This window comes from Syngnathoides biaculeatus, chromosome 22 (genome assembly GCF_019802595.1).
Source record: "Syngnathoides biaculeatus isolate LvHL_M chromosome 22, ASM1980259v1, whole genome shotgun sequence".
Lineage (NCBI taxonomy): Eukaryota > Metazoa > Chordata > Actinopteri > Syngnathiformes > Syngnathidae > Syngnathoides > Syngnathoides biaculeatus.
Genome location: NC_084661.1, coordinates 15,411,244 through 15,430,404, shown reverse-complemented (window position 1 = coordinate 15,430,404; position 19,161 = coordinate 15,411,244). Strand labels below are relative to the sequence as shown.

General features: G+C 47.2%; 1 protein-coding gene across 1 annotated transcript; it reads right to left on the bottom strand.

Annotated features, from left to right (window-relative positions):
• Positions 1-867: 867 nt before the first annotated feature.
• Positions 868-14,333, bottom strand: atp2a1l (ATPase sarcoplasmic/endoplasmic reticulum Ca2+ transporting 1, like). Its single transcript, XM_061809787.1, has 23 exons — positions 14,077-14,333; positions 13,658-13,675; positions 13,115-13,197; positions 11,271-11,375; positions 9,596-9,734; positions 8,214-8,294; positions 7,815-7,900; positions 7,396-7,693; positions 7,122-7,288; positions 6,949-7,037; positions 6,685-6,787; positions 6,455-6,586; positions 6,253-6,369; positions 5,962-6,180; positions 5,761-5,872; positions 5,469-5,692; positions 5,174-5,394; positions 4,846-5,048; positions 4,670-4,755; positions 4,458-4,591; positions 4,255-4,372; positions 3,833-3,950; positions 868-2,040 (listed from the first exon to the last, which is right to left on the bottom strand). Exons 1-23 carry the CDS (start codon positions 14,192-14,194, stop codon positions 2,024-2,026), a joined length of 2,988 nt encoding a protein of 995 aa, XP_061665771.1. The 5' UTR covers positions 14,195-14,333; the 3' UTR covers positions 868-2,023.
• Positions 14,334-19,161: the final 4,828 nt, after the last annotated feature.

Sequence of the window (19,161 nt, the reverse complement as noted above, 5' to 3'; positions counted from 1 at the left end):
TAGATAGATGGATAGATAGATGGATAGATAGATGGATAGATAGATGGATAGATAGATGGATAGATAGATGGATAGATAGATGGATAGATAGATGGATAGATAGATGGATAGATGGATAGATGGATAGATGGATAGATGGATAGATGGATAGATGGATAGATAGATGGATAGATGGATAGATGGATAGATGGATAGATGGATAGATAGATAGATAGATAGATAGATAGATAGATAGATAGATAGATAGATAGATAGATAGATAGAAGAGGACACATTAAGGTTTACACACATGCATAAGTATATTATGAACCGTGACATCAATTGATGTATTTTTTTTTTTATTCCCGTTGACAAGTTTAGTAGCTACGGAGCCCCTAAAGGGACATTGAAGAAAAAACAACGTATTGAAAAAAAATTTTTACTTGTTTTTCTCATTGTAATGGGTACAGAGCCCCTAAAGGGACATTGAAGGAAAAAAAAACATATTGAAAAAAAATTACTTTTATCTCATTGTAATGAGTAAGTAATTACAATGAGTAAATTACAATGAGTAAGTTACTCAATACAATGAGGAAGTTTCTTATTGTAATGAGTAAGTTTTTGTTTTTCTCATTACAACAGGTAAGTTTGTCATTGTAATAAGTATCTTTTTGTTTTTCTCATTGCAATGAGTAAGTTTTAGTTTTTCCTCATTGTAATGAGTAACTTACCCATTGTAATGAGTCACTTCCTCATTGTGATGAGTCACTTACTTAATGCAATGAGTAAGTGACTCATTACAATGAGAAAAACAAGCAAGTTTTTTTTTTCCCCAATACGGATTTCTTTTTTTTTTTTTTTTTTTCAATGTCCCTTTAGGGGCTGCGTACGTAACTGGAACAAAAATTTGACAATGTTACGACCGTGCTACTATCCAACGCTTGTGTCCTAACATCCTTCACGTTAATGCCATCTGTTTTTACAAGCTATTTTTTAAATTTGTGTCATTATCGCTTACAAATTATATTTGCATCATTTACACATACTTTTTTTTAAAGGCATTCAACAGTGTTCTACCTTTATTGTCCTCAGACGTTGGTGATTGTAAAAGCAATTTTTACAACATGAGCAGTCAGCACTTTTATGAAAATTATGAGAATAAATAGGAATACAGCTCTAACAACATCGAATTAAGTCTAAACAAAAAGACCAATAAACAAACAAAAAAAATAGTGTGACGCTTCTATAATCAAATGCAAAAACAATGACATAAACATGTAATTAACTCCCTTCTCAATCTTGGATGTAAAACATTTAAATGGGTTAATACAAAAAAAAAACAAAATCATGATTAATCGATAAAATATGCTCAGCAATGCAGGTACACGAGTTTGGCATCATCAGTTTATTTCATGTCATCGCGTAAACAATATATAAGACCAAAAGTGTTGAGACTGCGTGAACATGCCCAACGTGTGTCAAGAGACCGCCGAGCGGGACCACCCCCCCCCCCCCCCTCGGCCGCGGGGACGATGTATTTGCTGTAATCTGCCCTAACGTGACGTTCATCGACGCGACCCTCCGGCGCGCTCGTGCGGAGCTCGCCGGGGGGGGGGGGGGCCATAAAGACTGCAAGAGCTGAAAAAAAAAACAAAAACAAAAAAACTATCGTCGGAAAAATGGACAGAGGACACAAAAACACGACGGCTGAGAATATCCGAGTTTAACAAAAAGAAAAAAAAAAGTCACTTTTAATACATCATTGCTGAGAATAAAATCTTAAATATTTAATTTGGAAGGACATCTCGCTTTTTGAAATTTTCTATCTCCTTCCTTATATATATAGAGAGAGGCTATTTTTGTATAGATTTTTGACACATTTTGTAGATTTTTTTTTTTTTTTTTTTCGCACATTTCCCTGTGTTTTATCTTCCCTCCTCTGTTGGTTGGTTCTGTTGGGCCTTTTACGGCAACGACGCTCCTTCCTCTCGAGGTCTTCTCCACCTATTTCTAACCAACCCTTTCCAGATCTTCTTCTACATCTCTATTTCCCTTCCGTACCTGCCAAGAGAAAAGAAATCAGTCGGGAGGGCGACCGGCCCATGCGGTCCGAAACGAGACGAGGACTTGAAGTACTCTTGCCAATGTTTTTTGAGAAGACTTCCCCCCAAAAAACGGATGTCATCGAAGCAAGCTTTCTCCAATGCATTACGTGATTGGAGATCAATATCAATTTCATTTTTTTTTTTTAATTTTTGCACATCAAATCTAAGAAAAGCAAGCGACTCAGGGGCTGAAAAATGTGTCAGCAAGTGACACATGAAGCTTTTCCTAAATCTATTTAATTCCATCTCCATAGGCACTATTCTAGTTGTAGCCCAGAAAAATCTATTTAAAAAAATAATAATAATAATAATTCCAGTGGTGCCTTGACTTAAGAGTGACCCGATTTACAAGTATTTCGAGATACGAGCCGTGGACAAATTGCAAGTGGTAAATGGCGGAACTAAAACTTCACACTAAGCAGCAGAGAGATACCAAACCACGTCCTTTCGGCTTGTCCCGTTAGGGGTCGCCACAGGGTGTCATTTTCTTTCCCATCTGCCCTTCATCCCAGCGGAGACTCTTCTGTCACATAGAACACCAGACACCTTCCGGTTCCCAAACCGGCGGCAGCTAAAACGAGGAGGCTCTGGTCTGCCTGATCGTACTTCAATAAATCCTGCTAAATTTGGATGGAATGTAGCAAATCCTCGACGTGGGGTGCCCCTGGTGACGACTTTAGTGGACTAAAATCGTCATCTGTGTAATCGCAGTACCCAAATTGGAGCCAAATCGTTCGCGTCGAAGCTGCTCGGCTTAGCCTAGCCTTGCTCGCTAACAACAAGACGCGTCTGTGATCAAATCTTTGCTGAGGAGGAAAACACCAAACACCAGTTCCTACAAGACTTGCAAAACCTACGTATCGTACACAACGAGAACTGTGAGTACTTATAGGAAGTTGGGCAAGTGGAACCGTCAACTTCAACAGAACCACATAACTTTGTCAAACTAAAGTTTGCTAGCTTAATGCTAACGCACAGTGCACAACGCCATGGCACGGCTAACAAAACTCTACATTTTAACTCGTGGCAGCAACACATGCATACAAAGCATATAACATTACTCACAGGCATATATTCTTTATCCTCTGCGTCAAGCAACTCAGCGACAGTCTCCCGCCGTGCTGCGTCATCAAATCTACGCGATACGAGTTTTTGGAGTTCCGAATGTGGTCTCGGAACGGATTACGCCAAAGTCAAGGCACCGCCGGCTGGCAACTACGGAATAACACACTACAGGGCAAGCATCGCAACTCTGCTCCTACGGCGCAAAGAATTTCGCTCCAGCGCAACTGCTCACAACTGAAACGAGCTGAACTCACCAGGGAAACCGTCCCTCGCTGATGTCAAGTGACATCAGTGATGCGCACAAGATACGTGAAAAAGTACAGGGAACAGCAAAGTAGGCAAACTACGCACATGCTCAATGGATGTGCACGAGGAAGACGTGTGGGACGGAACATAGACATGCATTAAAACAACAGATACTGGCAGTAGTTGGCAGCTTTAGAGTACCTTACTTTAGTTACAGGCTAACGGTGACGGTGGACTGAATTAGCCTGGAAACCAATAGAAAGGGTTAATTTGATCAGGAATGGATATGATAGTGATATGATACGTATGAGTGAACCCAGAGGATGGGATCACGCCCGGAGGATTATGTTAATGAGGTTATACATTTCAAATGAAACCTGGAGAAAGAAATCGGGGAATCGGATTTGTTATGTCAGAAAGAATGCACCAATACTTACACTCAACGTAGTTACGGGCGACAAACTTCAACACCTCGTCAATCAAGATGACGGGGAAGGAAAGTTTGAGGACAACGATCCATTGCTCTACAGTCAGATGGGTCAACTTGAAAATCATCTGAGGGCGTGTGAAAGGTTAAGAGTCACGAGTTGCAGCGTTTAAAGCGACAATGGTGACTACACCATAGACCACAGAAATAATCCCTTCTAGATGACAAAGGGGAACAGGAATGGGTTTTTTTTTTTTTTTTTCTTCTTATGATAGGTCGTCACATTTTCGCCTCGGCAAGGATAAGCAGGTAACGGGAAATGCTCGGGACGTCGGAACAAGGGAAATCCGTGACAGTTTGGGTTTTGGATTCTTTAAAATGTTTGTTTCACTGAAAGTGAAGTGTCCTTAGTGTCGGAATCAAGGAACTTACGGGCAGAGGGTCAACATAGATGATCATGAAGTGGAGGGACATGGAGAGGGTCATGGCGGCAAGTAACCAGAAGTTGCTCCATGGGGGCATGCGGATCAGGGACTGGTTCTCAGACAAGCTTGAGAAGGAATAAAAACAAATGAATCTACTTCTGCCGACCCGCAGCGTTGCTGTTCAAACTCATCCTGTAATGAGTGACGTACCTGTTGAGAGCGTTGCACATCTCGATGGTGACCAGCACGGACAGAGCCATGGTCATGGGCGGGGAGGCCTCAAAGACTTCGCAATCAACGCCGCTGAAGTCCTCGTTCTCGTCGTGGCACTGCATGAAGTGCGACTAAGGAGAGGAGAATTTGGTGTTAAATGCGTGGGTGAACAGGGAGCCTTGCGACACGGTCCAGAGGTAAACGCCTACCAGCTGGTGGTAGGTGACTGCTGGACCAGTGGTGTCGTACAAGAACCACCAGGCGGCTCCGCCAACGGTGGCAGCACCGACGTATCCTGCAGGAAGGAGCCAGTGCATGTACGACTTAAAAAAAAAAACAACAACAACATTAGAACAAAAGGAAATGATCTCTATGATCCGCGTACCACCGATGGCCATGTATCTGAAGAAGAGCCAGCCAGAGATCAGCGGCTCCTTGGGGGAACGTGGAGGCTTGCCCATGATGTCCAGATCAGGGGGGTTGAAGCCCAGAGCGGTGGCGGGCAAACCATCAGTCACCAGGTTGACCCACAGAAGCTGTACGGGGATCAGAGCCTCGGGCAGACCCAGAGCGGCGGTCAGGAAGATACTGGCGAGAATCAACAAGGACTTCTCAAACAAAGGCGGTACTCGAGACTGGACGCGAAAACATAGCGACTTCCTGATTACATAATTGCTAAGTTTGCTTATGCTTTTCGTGATCGTCTTCCTTACCAGACGACCTCACCCACGTTGGACGAGATGAGGTAGCGGATGAACTGCTTCATGTTATTGTAGATCGCTCTGCCCTCCTCAACAGCAGCCACGATGGAAGAGAAGTTGTCGTCAGCCAGGACCATCTCAGAGGCAGACTTGGCAACGGCAGTGCCAGAGCCCATGGCGATGCCGATCTCAGCCTTCTTCAAGGCGGGGGCATCGTTGACACCGTCGCCAGTCTGAGGCGAGACCACAACTCACTGTTTGCCGTCTAGTTTAGATTCATCTTCATGATTTTTGGCGGACTTCTTACCATGGCAGTGATGTCATCATAACCCTGCAGGTACTCGACAATCTTGGATTTGTGGGATGGCTCCACACGGGCAAAGCAGCAAGCTCTACGGACAGCCTCGGACTGCTCGTGGATGGGCAGGTCGTCAAACTCGCGTCCGGTGTAGGCCTTGCTTTCCACGTCCTCGTCCTCACCGAAGATGCCAATACGACGGCAGATGGCGATGGCGGTTCCCTTGTTGTCACCTGAAGGGGAAGAAAATTAGTGATGGTCGTGGATGTAATATTCCGCCACAATGCAACTGAATACAAACCAGTGATCATGATGACACGGATTCCGGCGGCTCTGCACAGCTCGATGGAGCCGGTCACCTCCTTACGAGGGGGATCCAACATCCCCACGCAGCCAACAAAAGTCAGGTCAGTCTGTGACGACAGGGTAACAATGGAACGTTCGGACTTCGTTAACTCTTGGGGACTGCTTAATTGGACTGGCAAGACCATCGGACTCTCGCCTCGTATTCAGCGAACTTGGTGGAATCCTCCAGGTTCATCTCCTCTGGCTTCAGAGGGTTGTCGCAGGTGGCCAGGGCCAGGCAGCGCAGGGTGTCACGGCCGGTACCCCAGTCTCTGATGACGGTCATAATCTTCTCCTTGATGGCATTGGTCAAGGGGACGCGGTTGGTGCCGACGCGCACGTACATGCACCTGTCAATCACGCCTTCAGGGGCGCCCTGTGGAGGAAGGTGCTTTTGATGCCTGCCCTAGGCAAGTTGAAATTTTGGGCTCAAGAGGAAGACGCAAACCTTCACAAACATCTTGGCACCGCCGTCACCCTTGGTGGGAGTGCAGTAAACAGACATGGATTTCCTGTCGCGAGAGAACTCCAAGGTGAAGTTCTTCTTCATGAGCTGCTTAATGACCTGAAAACCAAAAGTGAGTCGGTCGGTGTGTGTTTGTTTGGAATATGAAGAGAAGACGAATATTAAAACGAGAAAGGAATCTTACGGAGCAGCAAGCGTTGGCCCTCTCAATTCTGGACAGGTTCTTCACGTTGGAGTTGAAAACGTTCATCTTTTCAACCAGGCACGACAGGGCGGTCTCGGTGGCCTCACCGACCTTCTCGTAGATTTTCTTGGACTGGGATGACAGAAAGCAGTGACGGGTCCCGACTATTCCACATTGTGCAGCAAAAACGGTGGAAGCGGACGATCCGATTCGGAGGAAACAGGTTTTACCTCGTTGTAGTCCAGGGAGGAGTCGTTGCACAGGGCGCAGATTGTGGCCAGCTCTACAAGACCGTCGTAGGCGCTGCAGTTGGTCTTTCCACCTCCCTGGGAACTGCACACAAGGTAGGAATTCTGACTAAATCAGAGATGTTTCTTGATCTATTTTTTTATGGATATTATTGATGGTTTCTGTAATTGCAATGTGATAGTGGTGGGTTAAGTCAGCACTGAAAATCTAAATTTACAGGGTTAGAGTTAGAATCGCAAACTTACACCTCGCCCTCAGGGGTGTACTTGGATCCAGAGATATCGAAGGCATCGAGGTCGACGTGGCTGCCCTCAACTCTCTTGACGATAAACATCTGTGATTTGCGGCAAGTCGTCAGGCATCACGCCGAGTGCTAAACAACCTGCTACAGCCTCGATGGCTTTTCCTGTGAACTCGCCTTGGTCACACACATCTGGTTGGTGGTGAGGGTTCCGGTTTTGTCAGAACAGATGACCGAGGTGCAGCCCAGGGTCTCCACAGAGGGCAGGCTTCTGACGATGGCGTTCTTCTTGGCCATACGACGTGTTCCGAGGGCCAGGCAGGTGGTGATGACAGCGGGGAGACCTGAACCACATAGGGGGACCTGGTTTGTGTCTTTGCTTATCTGACCATGTACAATTCAAAGGCAGTTTTGCGACAAACTGAGGAGCCAGACATTTGTGCGTGCTCACCCTCAGGAATGGCAGCCACAGCCAAGGCGACTGCGATCTTAAAGTAGTAGACGGCGCCGCGGATCCACGAGCCTCCGTGGACGGGGTCATTGAAATGGCCGATGTTGATGGCCCAGACGGCCACGCAGATCAGAGAGATGACCTTGGACAGCTGCTCGCCGAACTCATCCAACTTAGCCTGCAGAGGGGTCTTTTCCTGCTCGGTGGCGGCCATCTGGTCGCGGATCTTGCCGATCTCGGTGGAGACTCCGGTGGCCACAGCCACACCGATGGCCTTACCGGCAGCGATGTTGGTGCCCTACGGTTGCAAGGAGAAGGGTGGGGGGGGGGGGGGATTAGGCTGAGGACTAAACTGAAGCTCTGAGCGAGGCTGGAACTTTAGCGACAGAAGAAATGATGCATTGTGGGAGGAACCTTACAGAGAAAAGCATGTTCTTCTTGTCCTGGTTGACGGCTCTGGGGTCAGGAACGGACTCTGTGTGCTTGATCACACTGACGGACTCACCTGAGGGAGGAAATGGACATTTGCTAGGAAACCTGAAAATGGATTTTTTTTTTGGACAAATACGCATTATACATACACTGCTCTGGAAAAAGTTATGGATTTTGGACGAAATTTCAATAAGGACCTAAGATTAACATAACCTTTACAGGCAACGTGGATTTTCATGTCCCGTTTGTTCAACATTTCAGAACTTTTTGCGTGACTTTGAGCTTGCCGTTGTCTGGGATCTGCATTTTAGGTTCTTTTGTACCTGAGGGCCAACCGTCCTTCAAGTTTTAAAAACAGTGTATGAAAATGTTTGCTGTCGGCTTACCAGTGAGGATGGACTGGTCAACACGCAGGGTGGTGGACTTGATGGAAACGAGTCTGATGTCAGCGGGGACTTTGTCTCCAACTGGGAATCACATACCAGGTAAAAGTCACTTCCCCGGCACACACATTTCACCGGTCTGACTCTTTCCCTTTTCCGCCCAAGTGCCCCCTTGTGGCCGTTAGAACAAATGCACAAATTAACCGCATCGCCGCATAAACCGCAGGGTTGAAAGCGTGTGAAAAAAGTCGCGGCTTATAGGTCGGAAATTACGATCGATGGAATAAAGTACGTTCGCACAAGTATTTAGTATATCCGCAGTATTGCTATTATAGTAGACTGTACTCTGTGTACTATTGCATTAGATTATGCAGGTGTACTGAATGCGTCTCGGCATACTGACTGCATAAATATGATGACCTTCTGCAAGAACATGAATTATTTTCACACCCTATAATATCCGAGCGACTGTAAGGGAGACCCCCGGAGCATTTCTATACTTGATCCGCGGCTTTCGTAAGGGTGCGCGGGGTAAACCGATGCCTGGTGAGAATGAAGCATGGGGTGGGTTGCCAGTAAGAGGGGCAACAGGTGTGCGTGGACACGGGGAGGGGAGAAGAGGTGCGGCGGGCGCAGGCCGAAGGGGTATTTATACTTTGTGATTTTGTTTTCGCCCACTCAGCATGTTTTCACAGCCCAGCGGCCCCTCGCTTGGCATTGCCTTAAAAAGACGCCTTCCGCTCGCTCGATGCGGTCGATTCGGCGTCCGTTTGATGGACGCCTCGTGGGGTGCGCTTGCACGATCCGATCGACTCCAGTACTACAAATGTTGACTTGATTCATAATAATAATAATAATGTTTACTTATTGTGGTTGCATTCTACTGCGAGCTGTGTGTAAGAGTTGCTTCTAATATTTTCCTGTGGATAAAACTAATAAATTCGGATTCTGCATGTCATAGATCGACAAATAGATCATCCATCCATCCATCCATCCATCCATTTTCTCAGCTGCTTATCCTCATAAGGGGCACGGGAGTGCTGGAGCCTATCCCAGCTGTCAACGGGCAGGAGGCGGGGTACACCCTGAACTGGTCGCCAGCCAACGGCAGGGCACATGGAGACAAAGAGCCGCACTCACAATCACACCTTGGCTCAATTTAAAGTCTACAATTAATGTTGCGTATTTTTGGGATGTGGGAGGAAACCGGAGTGCCCACCCGGAGAAAACCCACACAGGCACTGGGAAAACATGCGAACTCCACACAGGCGGGGCCGGGATTGAACCCGGGACCTCAGAACTGTGAGGCCAACACTTTATCACCACAGAGGTAGATTATTGATAGCAAATCAAGAATAATTTTAGCACCAAAGAACGCATCTTACCAGACACCTCCACGATGTCTCCCGGGACAATTTCTCTGGCCTTGATCCTCTGCACGCTCTTTCTGTCAGAACGGTAGACTTTGCCCATCTCGGGCTCGTACTCCTTGAGAGCCTCGATGGCATCCTCGGCATTACGCTCCTGCCAGGCGCACGCACGCACGCACACACGTACGAGTTAAAAACCCCAAACGAAAGAGTCGGCGGGGGGGGGGACAGAGTCATCCACACACGTCAACGCGGCCCAGTCGGATATAAACAAATCCCGCGCGCGCTTTTACGGCGTGCCTCCGTCGCGCATTGTTCTCCGGCTGGCAAGGAAGAATGATAAATGCTCTCATTCAGATGTGATGAACTTCCTCTGCTGACAAATACCCGACAGCGGCGCCAAGCACTTAACGGCGTGCCTGCCGGAGGCGTTTGGATAGCACCGCAACAGGAACCGGGCCGATACCCGCTCGTACGCAACCTGTCGCGTACGCGCGGAGGACTTAACGCGTTTACTGCAGGAGGGCGCCGGCCGGAATTTTAACAACGCCTTCATGCTCACTTGCAAATTTCACACATTTCTTGACTGGCTGAGATCGCAACTCAATCATTATCATTTGACATTTTTAATCAAGAAATAGTGATGGATTTTTTTTTTTCCCCCCGAAATGATAGATTTGAAGAAATCTTGGGTAGCGATAATATTAATTTCAGCATGAAAAACATTTTGTTCATATAACTTTGTGATTGGTAGTGTAATACATTTTCCAAGTGCTTTATCCATTCAACTAATTTCATATTTCTCATTTGAGTTGTTTTTATTTTGAGATTACGTTACATTGTCATGAAACAAGTGTTAAAGCCACGTGCAAAAGGCAATGATATTTGTATACATTACTATAATGATAATAATGATTAGTTTTGATCGTTATTGTAAGAGAATTAAATTTGTAATTTATAAAGACTGCAATAAGTATCCATATTAGAGCTACTTGTGTGGTACTTGAGTACATATACTGTATTTATCCACCCACTGGACAATGGTGGGAAGAAACTACCGGTAAGTACAAATACTTAGTTACTCAACTTCAGGAGACCATTCCGGTATCTGTGCTTTATGTATTTTTTTTTTTTAACCTTGACTCGCTATTTTTGAAACATATATATGTATACTTTCTTCTCCTTATGTTATGAAAATAGGCTGGAAAAGCATTAACAGTAAAACATTTCCCATACATGGCCTTATGAAAAAAAAATATGAAAAATTATTTTCACTCATGTCCTTCAATGCATTCAAAGGTGAGATTTTTCTTAAGTTCTAAAAAATATAGTATGCAGTTTTTATTTTACAAAGTACTCAAAGCACTTGTACATATGCCACCTCCGGCGACGCAACATGGAGACGTCTTATTTCGTTTGCCCGTCTGTGGCATATAAGGCGACGTGTGGGATTGTTTACGCACGTCGTGCTAAACGGTGCAACGCCGCCGTCCGCGGCGGCCCAAAAAAAAAAAAAATCTATTTTGGGCCCGGCCGCTGTAAAAGTGATCGCGTTCCAGTCGAGCGCGAAGCGAGCGGGCCTGCCTGAGGAAACCGGAGCCGGCGGGCTTTCTGACGTCACCGTAACGGGATCAGCGTGTTATTGCCCGATGTGCCGGGCGCCCCCCTCCCGGCCTGGCATCGCACTGACCTGCCACACTCCGACCACGGCGTTAGCGATGAGGATGAGGAGGATGACGAAGGGCTCCACAAAGGCAGTGATGGTCTCCTCACCTTCCTCGAACCAGGCCAGAACCTTGAAGGGCAAAGAACCGCTCAATCAAACTGGAGAAATGGCTCTATAAGGGACCGGTTTTCGGGGGGGGGTCAGATTGGTTCAGCCCAAAAAAAGTTTGAAAAAAAAAAAAAATTAAAAATTATTGATCATTGATGAAAAATGGATTTGTGATAAAAGCTTAATGTGTTCTTTATGATGAATTTAGGTTCAGGATGTCGAACGTTTTTTTATAGACCGGCGTCAGAAAGTTACGAGCAAAAGTTTTAAAGGCTGGGAGAGTTTTAAATAATTATAATTAAAATAAAAGACTGAATATTACAAGATATCACTGCTAAAAAAAAAAAACGAAAAAAAACCCACTTTTTAATTTGAAATTATTTTTTGGAACATAAATAAAGTTTTGAAAAAAGTTTGTCACTTTTTCTTTTTTTAAAATCTAAAAGGCGAAATATTACATAGTTATTTAAAATGTTTGAATTTGAACTTTACAGGATATGTGACCCCCACTTCCCCAAAAACATTATCATAAATTGGACACTCTCAATGGCCGCTAGGTGTGAGCGCCACTGTTGTCTGTCTGCCCAGCGATTGGCTGGCGACCAGTTCAGGGTGTTCCCCCGCCTCCTGCCCGATGACAGCTGGGATGGGCTCCAGCGCTCGCACAACCCTTTTGAGGATAAGCAGCTCAGATAATGGCTGAATGGAAGAACCATCAAATATCATCAGATTCTAACGATTTCAAATTAAACTTAGATGGTAAAACAATATCACAAGCTAAACACTGATTTTATTTACTATTTATTGACTGTTTGTGCGCCATTCGAAATTGAATTAAAAATGTGACTGCTGCTTGAAATTTGATGATATTTGAGGATTGTTGTTACCAATTTGATAGCGATTAAAAGATTCAATGCCCGGGACATTGAGTTTGACTTTGGTCAAACATTTGAGCGAAAGACATTTGCCTGTCCAAAAATTCAATGTTTGAAATTGAAACTCAAATTTTGATGGCACTGCTATACTTGCATCGATGAGCCTCTTCCTTACACCCTGTACGTGGCCCCGAGTGGCAAAAGTTTGGACATCCCTGGTTTAGATGTCCATGTGATTTGCCAGAGGACACTGCAGTTAAGTAATGAATGATGTTCCTTAAAGTGTAATTAATGCTTAATAAATGCTAAATAAAATGAACCCATATCATGGCCGGTGTAATCATAATTGGGCGACATCATTGTTATTAATTGGGTCCGGACGTCCTTGCGACTCAGAGCCCCATCTTTCCTTCCTTGAGTCCTGACCTTTCCCGAAGGATTCAGTTTCCCTCCTCAGCTTCGGTCCGCCCTTAAAAATAACCCCCCCCCCCACCCAACCGCTCATCTCCCTCACTCCCTCCCTCCCTGCCTCACTCAATCACCTCCCCCCCCCTTCACTTTCATGACCCCCAACCCTCCCTCTCGCCCCTCAACATTCACCTTCTAAGGCCATCATGACAGCTGGGGGGGGGGGGGGTGAAAGCCGGCTGCCAGAATTAATGCGCCTCCTCCTACGACGCGCAATTTGTCTCAAGTTGTCATCTTGCGAAATACGCTGAGGGGGAACCGAAGAGGTTGGGGGAGGGGGGTGGGGGGGGTGGGGGAGAACTCCGGGCGGGGGCAAGGCGTCTTGACAGGACGTGTTGTCCCTCACACCAAAGGAGTTTTAGAGATTGGGTTTAAAACGACAGACGTGTTCGGGCGGAGTGCCCAGTGTTTACTTACGAAGGAGATGCAGGCGGCCAGCAGCAGGATTCTGACCAGCAAGTCCTCGAACTGCTCGACGATCAGCTCCCAGATACTTTTGCCTGTGATGTGCAAACCGTGTATGTCCGCGTCAAAGTCAGCGAGGAAAACTCGCGATTGACGTGCAGAATTGCGGGGCGGTCGTGCAGTCAGACGGTATCACTGAAGTTAACATGAAAGTGCAAAGGCAACTGGACTCTTCAGGTGAAGACGTTTCCGAAAATCCAAACGGCTTCTTCAGTTCTACATTTGAAGTGTGGGGGGGGCCTCCGGTTTGAGACCCGAAGAAGCCTTGAGGATCAATACGGGGAAGACTTTACACCTAAAATGTAGAACTGAAGAAACCTTTCGGATTGGAAGGTGAAACAAGAAGAGTCCAGTTGCCCCGTTTCAACTTTTGAGGATCACCGTGACCTGGACGACTGAGAATCTCCACAGACAAGCAAAGATGAAGGTCACTCGAGTGCTACTGAGTGGTGGGTTTTTTTTTTTGGGGTGGAGGGGAGGCAATCAAACACTTACCCTCCTCGGCGGGCAGCTCTGGGAGAGAAGTAGAAGAAAAGAACAGTTAACGAGGTTCCCGCATGCACACGTTTGTCGACTCCGAAGAATAAAGCAATTAGTCATTGACGGGCCACCGCGTCGCATATCATTTATCCCTAAACCATCCAAGGGCCGCCCCTCTGAACCTTGCCTAAAATTATCCGAGCTCCCCGGCCCCATATATCAGCCAGGAAGCTTCTTGAGCCTGTCACCTGTCTCTCTCGCTCTCCGGCCATCTTCTTTGGCCGTCTTTAAATAGCCTTTCAAAGCCCTCAAAGATCTCAGCTTCTCAATGTCTCGCTGCGTGTCAAGCAGCTGTCGCAAGGCCTCGCTAACAAAGCCACCGCCGCGCGAGCCCAGACCCTTCCCCGCTCTTCCCGACTCGGTCCCCGTCTTACCGTTGAAGCCGTACTTGTCCAGATTCTTCTTGAACTGGTCGGGGGTCAGACCAGAGTTCTCGTTCACGCCGAAGTAAGCCAGGCATTCTGCCGGGTTCTTGGTGTGTGCGTTCTCCATCCTGTCGGGGATAGGTAAGGGACTGGCCGTACGACGGTTCCTGTCCGCGCTCTCTTGTTGGGTCTACTCGTCTACAAGTGCGTGCACCCTCGATTCGCCACCCTCGCCCTTAAGCGGCACCCTCCGATTCAGGAGTGCTGGTCTGACAGAAAGAGCAAATAAGCGCATACTTGCTCAGGGTTTTATACCACCTAAGGGGTCCTTGGATTGGTGGACACCCCCCGCTGACACACGCCTTCGCATACCAACATGGGGGGCGCACATGGCGACTGGGAGGGTTCGCGTTGGGGTGGGATGTGGCGTGAGGTGGAGCAATGAGGAGGTGAGACAGGAACAGGGGGTACAAGGAGGCTTGGAGTTTTGGGAAAGGAGGTGAAGCGGCTGTGGTGAGTCTGAAGCGCGGGGGGGGGGGGTGTCACCGCAGATGAAAATGGAATCTGTTTTTGGAACATGCGTGGTCAGTGGAATAAGACGAGAAGGTGAGAGAGCGTCGTAGGGGATCGGGGGGGTGGGGGGGGGGACGTTCACTGAGTGACAGCTCAACTGGTTTCTGCTGGGGAAGTTGTAGACTGAATGAAATTTTATGGACGTGTGTACCCCAAAAGTTTTACGATCAAATCCAAGGCAGTGTTTCCTCACTTTGGAAGAAATTGCACAGCGGACTACTTAACTAAAAATGTCACAAAAATATGGACTAGGCTCCAAAAGTTAGTGATACTGGGATTTTGAGTGAAATTTTTGGATTAACCTAAAATGTACTTCAACGCTCAGGGGGGAAAGTTGTTCAAATTTGATGCAACTTTTAATCCACCTTCATAGGTTACTTCTGACCAACCTTTAGGAAATGTTACCCGTAATCCTTTGCAGCTGGAATACTGAAAGAAACGGGTCACCCAGTGAAGTTTACCGACTCCACGTGAAGACTTTCGGGAGCTACGCGCGAGTGATACATCAGTTATACTCGCAGTTGCGCGATGACTCAACGTTTGAGTAGAATCATCGATAGGACTAGACTAGGTAGGAAACGGTACAGTTGACCTGGGCGTCGACCTGTTGAGATTGGGAGTCATTTAAGACCAAATCCACCCATACAGTATCTACCGTTTTTTCGGGCCAGGTCGCGGGGGAAGTAGCAACAGCAGGGATAACCAGACTTCCCTTTCCCCAGTCACTTCTTCCGGGTGTTCCGGAGGGATCCCGAGGCGTTCCCAAGCCAGCCGAGAGACACGGTCTCTCCAGCCTGTCCTGGGGAGTCTTCGGGGTCTCCTTCCGGTGGGACGTGCCCGGAATACCTCACCAGGGAGGCGTCTGGGAGGCATCCGAATCAGATGCCCCAGCCACCTCCTGTGGAGGAGTACCGGCTCGACACTGAGCCCCTCACAGATGACCGAACTTCTCACCCGGTCACCCTGCGGAGGAAACTCATTTCGCCTGCTTGCATCCGGGATCTTGTTCTTTCAGTCACTACCCACAGCTCATGGCCATAACTGAGGGTAGGAACGTAGATCGACTGGTAAGTTGAGAGCTTCGCCTTTCGACATCTCCATTTTTCTACAGTACTGTTAAACGCTTGATAAAAGAATAAAGTGAGCACGCAGAGTAGGAACGGGAGCGGGAATGTTGAGAGCAAAGCCGGCATGACACGTAATCGCAGCGCGGAGGGGACGCACTGATGGATAGATGAGGGGCGATCGAATTATATGCCCCCCCACCTCCGGTTACGAGCCGTGAATACACGCAACTCACGCCGCGACTCACAATGGCCTCTTGCGGCAGAGTCACCGCATTGAACCGGGCAGAACACCCATCGCGTGAACTCCAAAGTTGGATCGAAAACGGGTGACTAGATAGAAAGAGAAGCTGAAAGACTGAAAAGCAGATGAAAAGTTAATGAACTTTTTTTTTTGTCATAAACAGTCAGGTGGGGGCTCAGGGAGTTTCGGGCGCAACAAGTCAATAAAACGTCAGGTGTCACGCGACTGGCCACTCCGGCTCCCACGTTTCATCGACCACCCTTCGGTCCAGATTGCTAAGCAGCCATTAGCGGCGCCATTCCACTTTGAAGGCACTGACATGTTTGAAAAACAAACCATTTATTCGATGATTGTTGCTCGCTAGCGATATAGTTTAGCTAACTGGCAAAACATTAGCTAGCTAACTCGTGTAGCTAGCAAGCTAACAAGAGTTGAAGCCTGACGTTTACATACACTACAAAATTGTAATTAAAATTAAATTTTAATCAACCCTAACCGCAATAAAGAGAGATTTTTTTCTTTGAGGTCAGAAGTTTACATCCATTTCCTTAGTATCGGGTACCATTTCTGTTGAACTGCATGAGATGTGTCAGACGTTTTGGCTCACCTTCCACAAGTTTCTGACAGTTCTATGCTGGAATCCTGGTCCATTCCTCCTGACAGAACTGGTGTAACTGAGTCAGGATTGTCGGTTGCCTTGCCCGCACGCACCTTTTCAGATCTGCCCAAAGATTTTCCACATATTATTGGAACAATTTGGGGGCCTTTTGTTAACGTGTGATTTACCCAGAACTTCATCTTCAGCTGTTGTACAAGCGTTCTGACCTCTGAGATTTTATTTTATTTTTATTTTTTTGGGGGAGGGGGGCTCCGCGATCGGGGTCGGCCTGTCAGTGTCTCCCTCACGGCGGCGCAGTGACATTTAACTCAATATCCCAGAAGGATAGTGTTTCCCAAACACCTTCACCCTACTCCCCCGCACCCCTCTGCCATCTTCGAGGCACCACACGGTGCAAGTTGGGACACCCCTGGGGGCGCTAACATACCAGGACATCTTGCCAGGTCTGAAAGATTACTTTGTGCCACCTTAACCCCAACCACCAAACCCTCCCAGCCCTTTCATCATTTGTGAGCACTTATCCGTGTTGCCAGATCCGAACAAGTGTTAAGTAGTGCGGGTGCGTGGAAGACGGCTCGGCGGGGGCAGCTGCGCGCAGGACGGGGTTACGCAACTGGTGAGCGTCACTTGCACGAGCAAAACGAGGCAGACGAGGAGACAATTTCAGACGCATAAGAGATGTACCGAAACGAGAAGAAAAGCGCAAACACCTTGGCTAATTCTGACGTCATATCTTTGTCATGCAGGATTTTACCCAAATACAATTCTGGCGTGGACTTGACTGAGATAACACACTTGGGGTCTCCGATTACCCCAAGATGGGACCGAGTGGTTGAAGAGAAAGACTCAATACAACCGCTAGACTCAGCACGCTAGTGGGAACCCCGTGGGGAAGTGTCGATTCTCACGTCGCCGGTGCTCCAAGCAAGGTCCGTGGAGGCACGCTCGGATGAGTTTGGTGTCGAAGAACTTGAGATCCCGGAACTACGGAACATGACGTAACCTCAGATCCATTCCACATTTGGGATGGACTCGAAAAGGAGATTGTGCGCCGGGCACCTCCAGAGCTCCTATTTCTGAATTTAGGGAAAGGGAGCTACAAGTACTACGACTACTAAACCGGACGGAGTGTTGCTGTACCTTTAAAGTCCGCGGCCTAGGGAGTGACATCAGAATCTGCAGTTAGAAGAATTAGCATAATTTTTATTGCCATGAATCTTCTTTTTCTCTTTTCGGCTCAACCAGTTAGGGGTCGCCACAGCGCGTCGTCTCAGATGAACTTGGAACAGTTTTACGCCGGATGCCCTTCCTGACACAACCCCTTTGCAGTTTAGCCGGGGAGAGAAGCTGACAGAACCCGGTGTTCCCAGGCCGTCCCCCATCCAAGTACTAACCAGGGCCAAACCCGCTGAGATTCCAAGATCTGACGAGATCGGGCGTTCGCAGGGTAGCACGGCCTGAAGCTTTTATCGCCATGACCGTGAACTGAGTCATACATACTGTCTGATTTCTATTTTGTATACATTAAAAAGTCACTCAGCCATCCATTTTCATAATTTTTTATTTCATACACGTTATAGCGACTGAAGTGGAATCTCGCAAGCTCCACGGGGTCGCCCGAGGAATTGGATCTATTCACGTCTGCGCCGTGCTCCATGTGAATGTTTTCATTTTTTTTTTTTTTTAATCTGTGCATTTGACTATCTTTCTTGTTTTCATAAATGGATGAAACCGCATCAGTGACTTTTATCCGAAGCTCTCTCTCGACTCAAACGCACACGCAAATGAAAACGGCCGGCGGAGAGCCGGCGGGAGCAAAAGTTGAATTGAAAGACACGACTGGTATTGACAGTGAGGACATAATTAGTAGCGGGCAATAAGGCAACGGATAAAGGAGCTACAGTGTCCACGTTGGCCGTGTACTTTTTACAGCATTAGCTAATAGTAATAATAGAAGTGGCAGCTGAGTCTGTGAATCCAGGATTCCTCAGCCGATATAAATAGAGCAGGTGACACGGTGCTGCTGGGCACGGCGCCGCGGCACCATCGCACACGTTTTACTTACGAATGCACCCCGATTTCTGGAGGAATCTCAAGTGCACTTAATTTGAACTTCTCGACGTACCAAGTGTTGAACATTTCTGTACTTTTGGCACAACTTTTTGTTTTCTCACCAAGAGCCACAGCAAAATTCACAAAAGTTCTGCAGTTGCACAGCGTAGAGTCCGAGGTAAAGTCAGAAGTCGTTCGTCTAATGATGGGAATTGATTTAGCGTTAGCGCCACGCTAGCGCTAAACTCTTTCTGTCTACCGAGGGTTATAACCAGGTGCGCTAACGTTAGCGCCGCACTAACGCGAGCTACACGCATCATCGCATAAACCGCAGGGTTGAAAGCAAGTGATAAAAGATGCGGCTTATAGGCCGGAAATTACGGTACTAAAAATTACAAAAAGTTTAGAACCAAAATACGCTGCTCGCATGACTTTGCCACTCATTTGTAAGAGGAATCGATAATTGGAATCCTCGGGCAAGCAAACAAATGACTCCTCGGAATCAAATTACTGCTCTCAAAGAGAACCGGTTTTCCATTCCC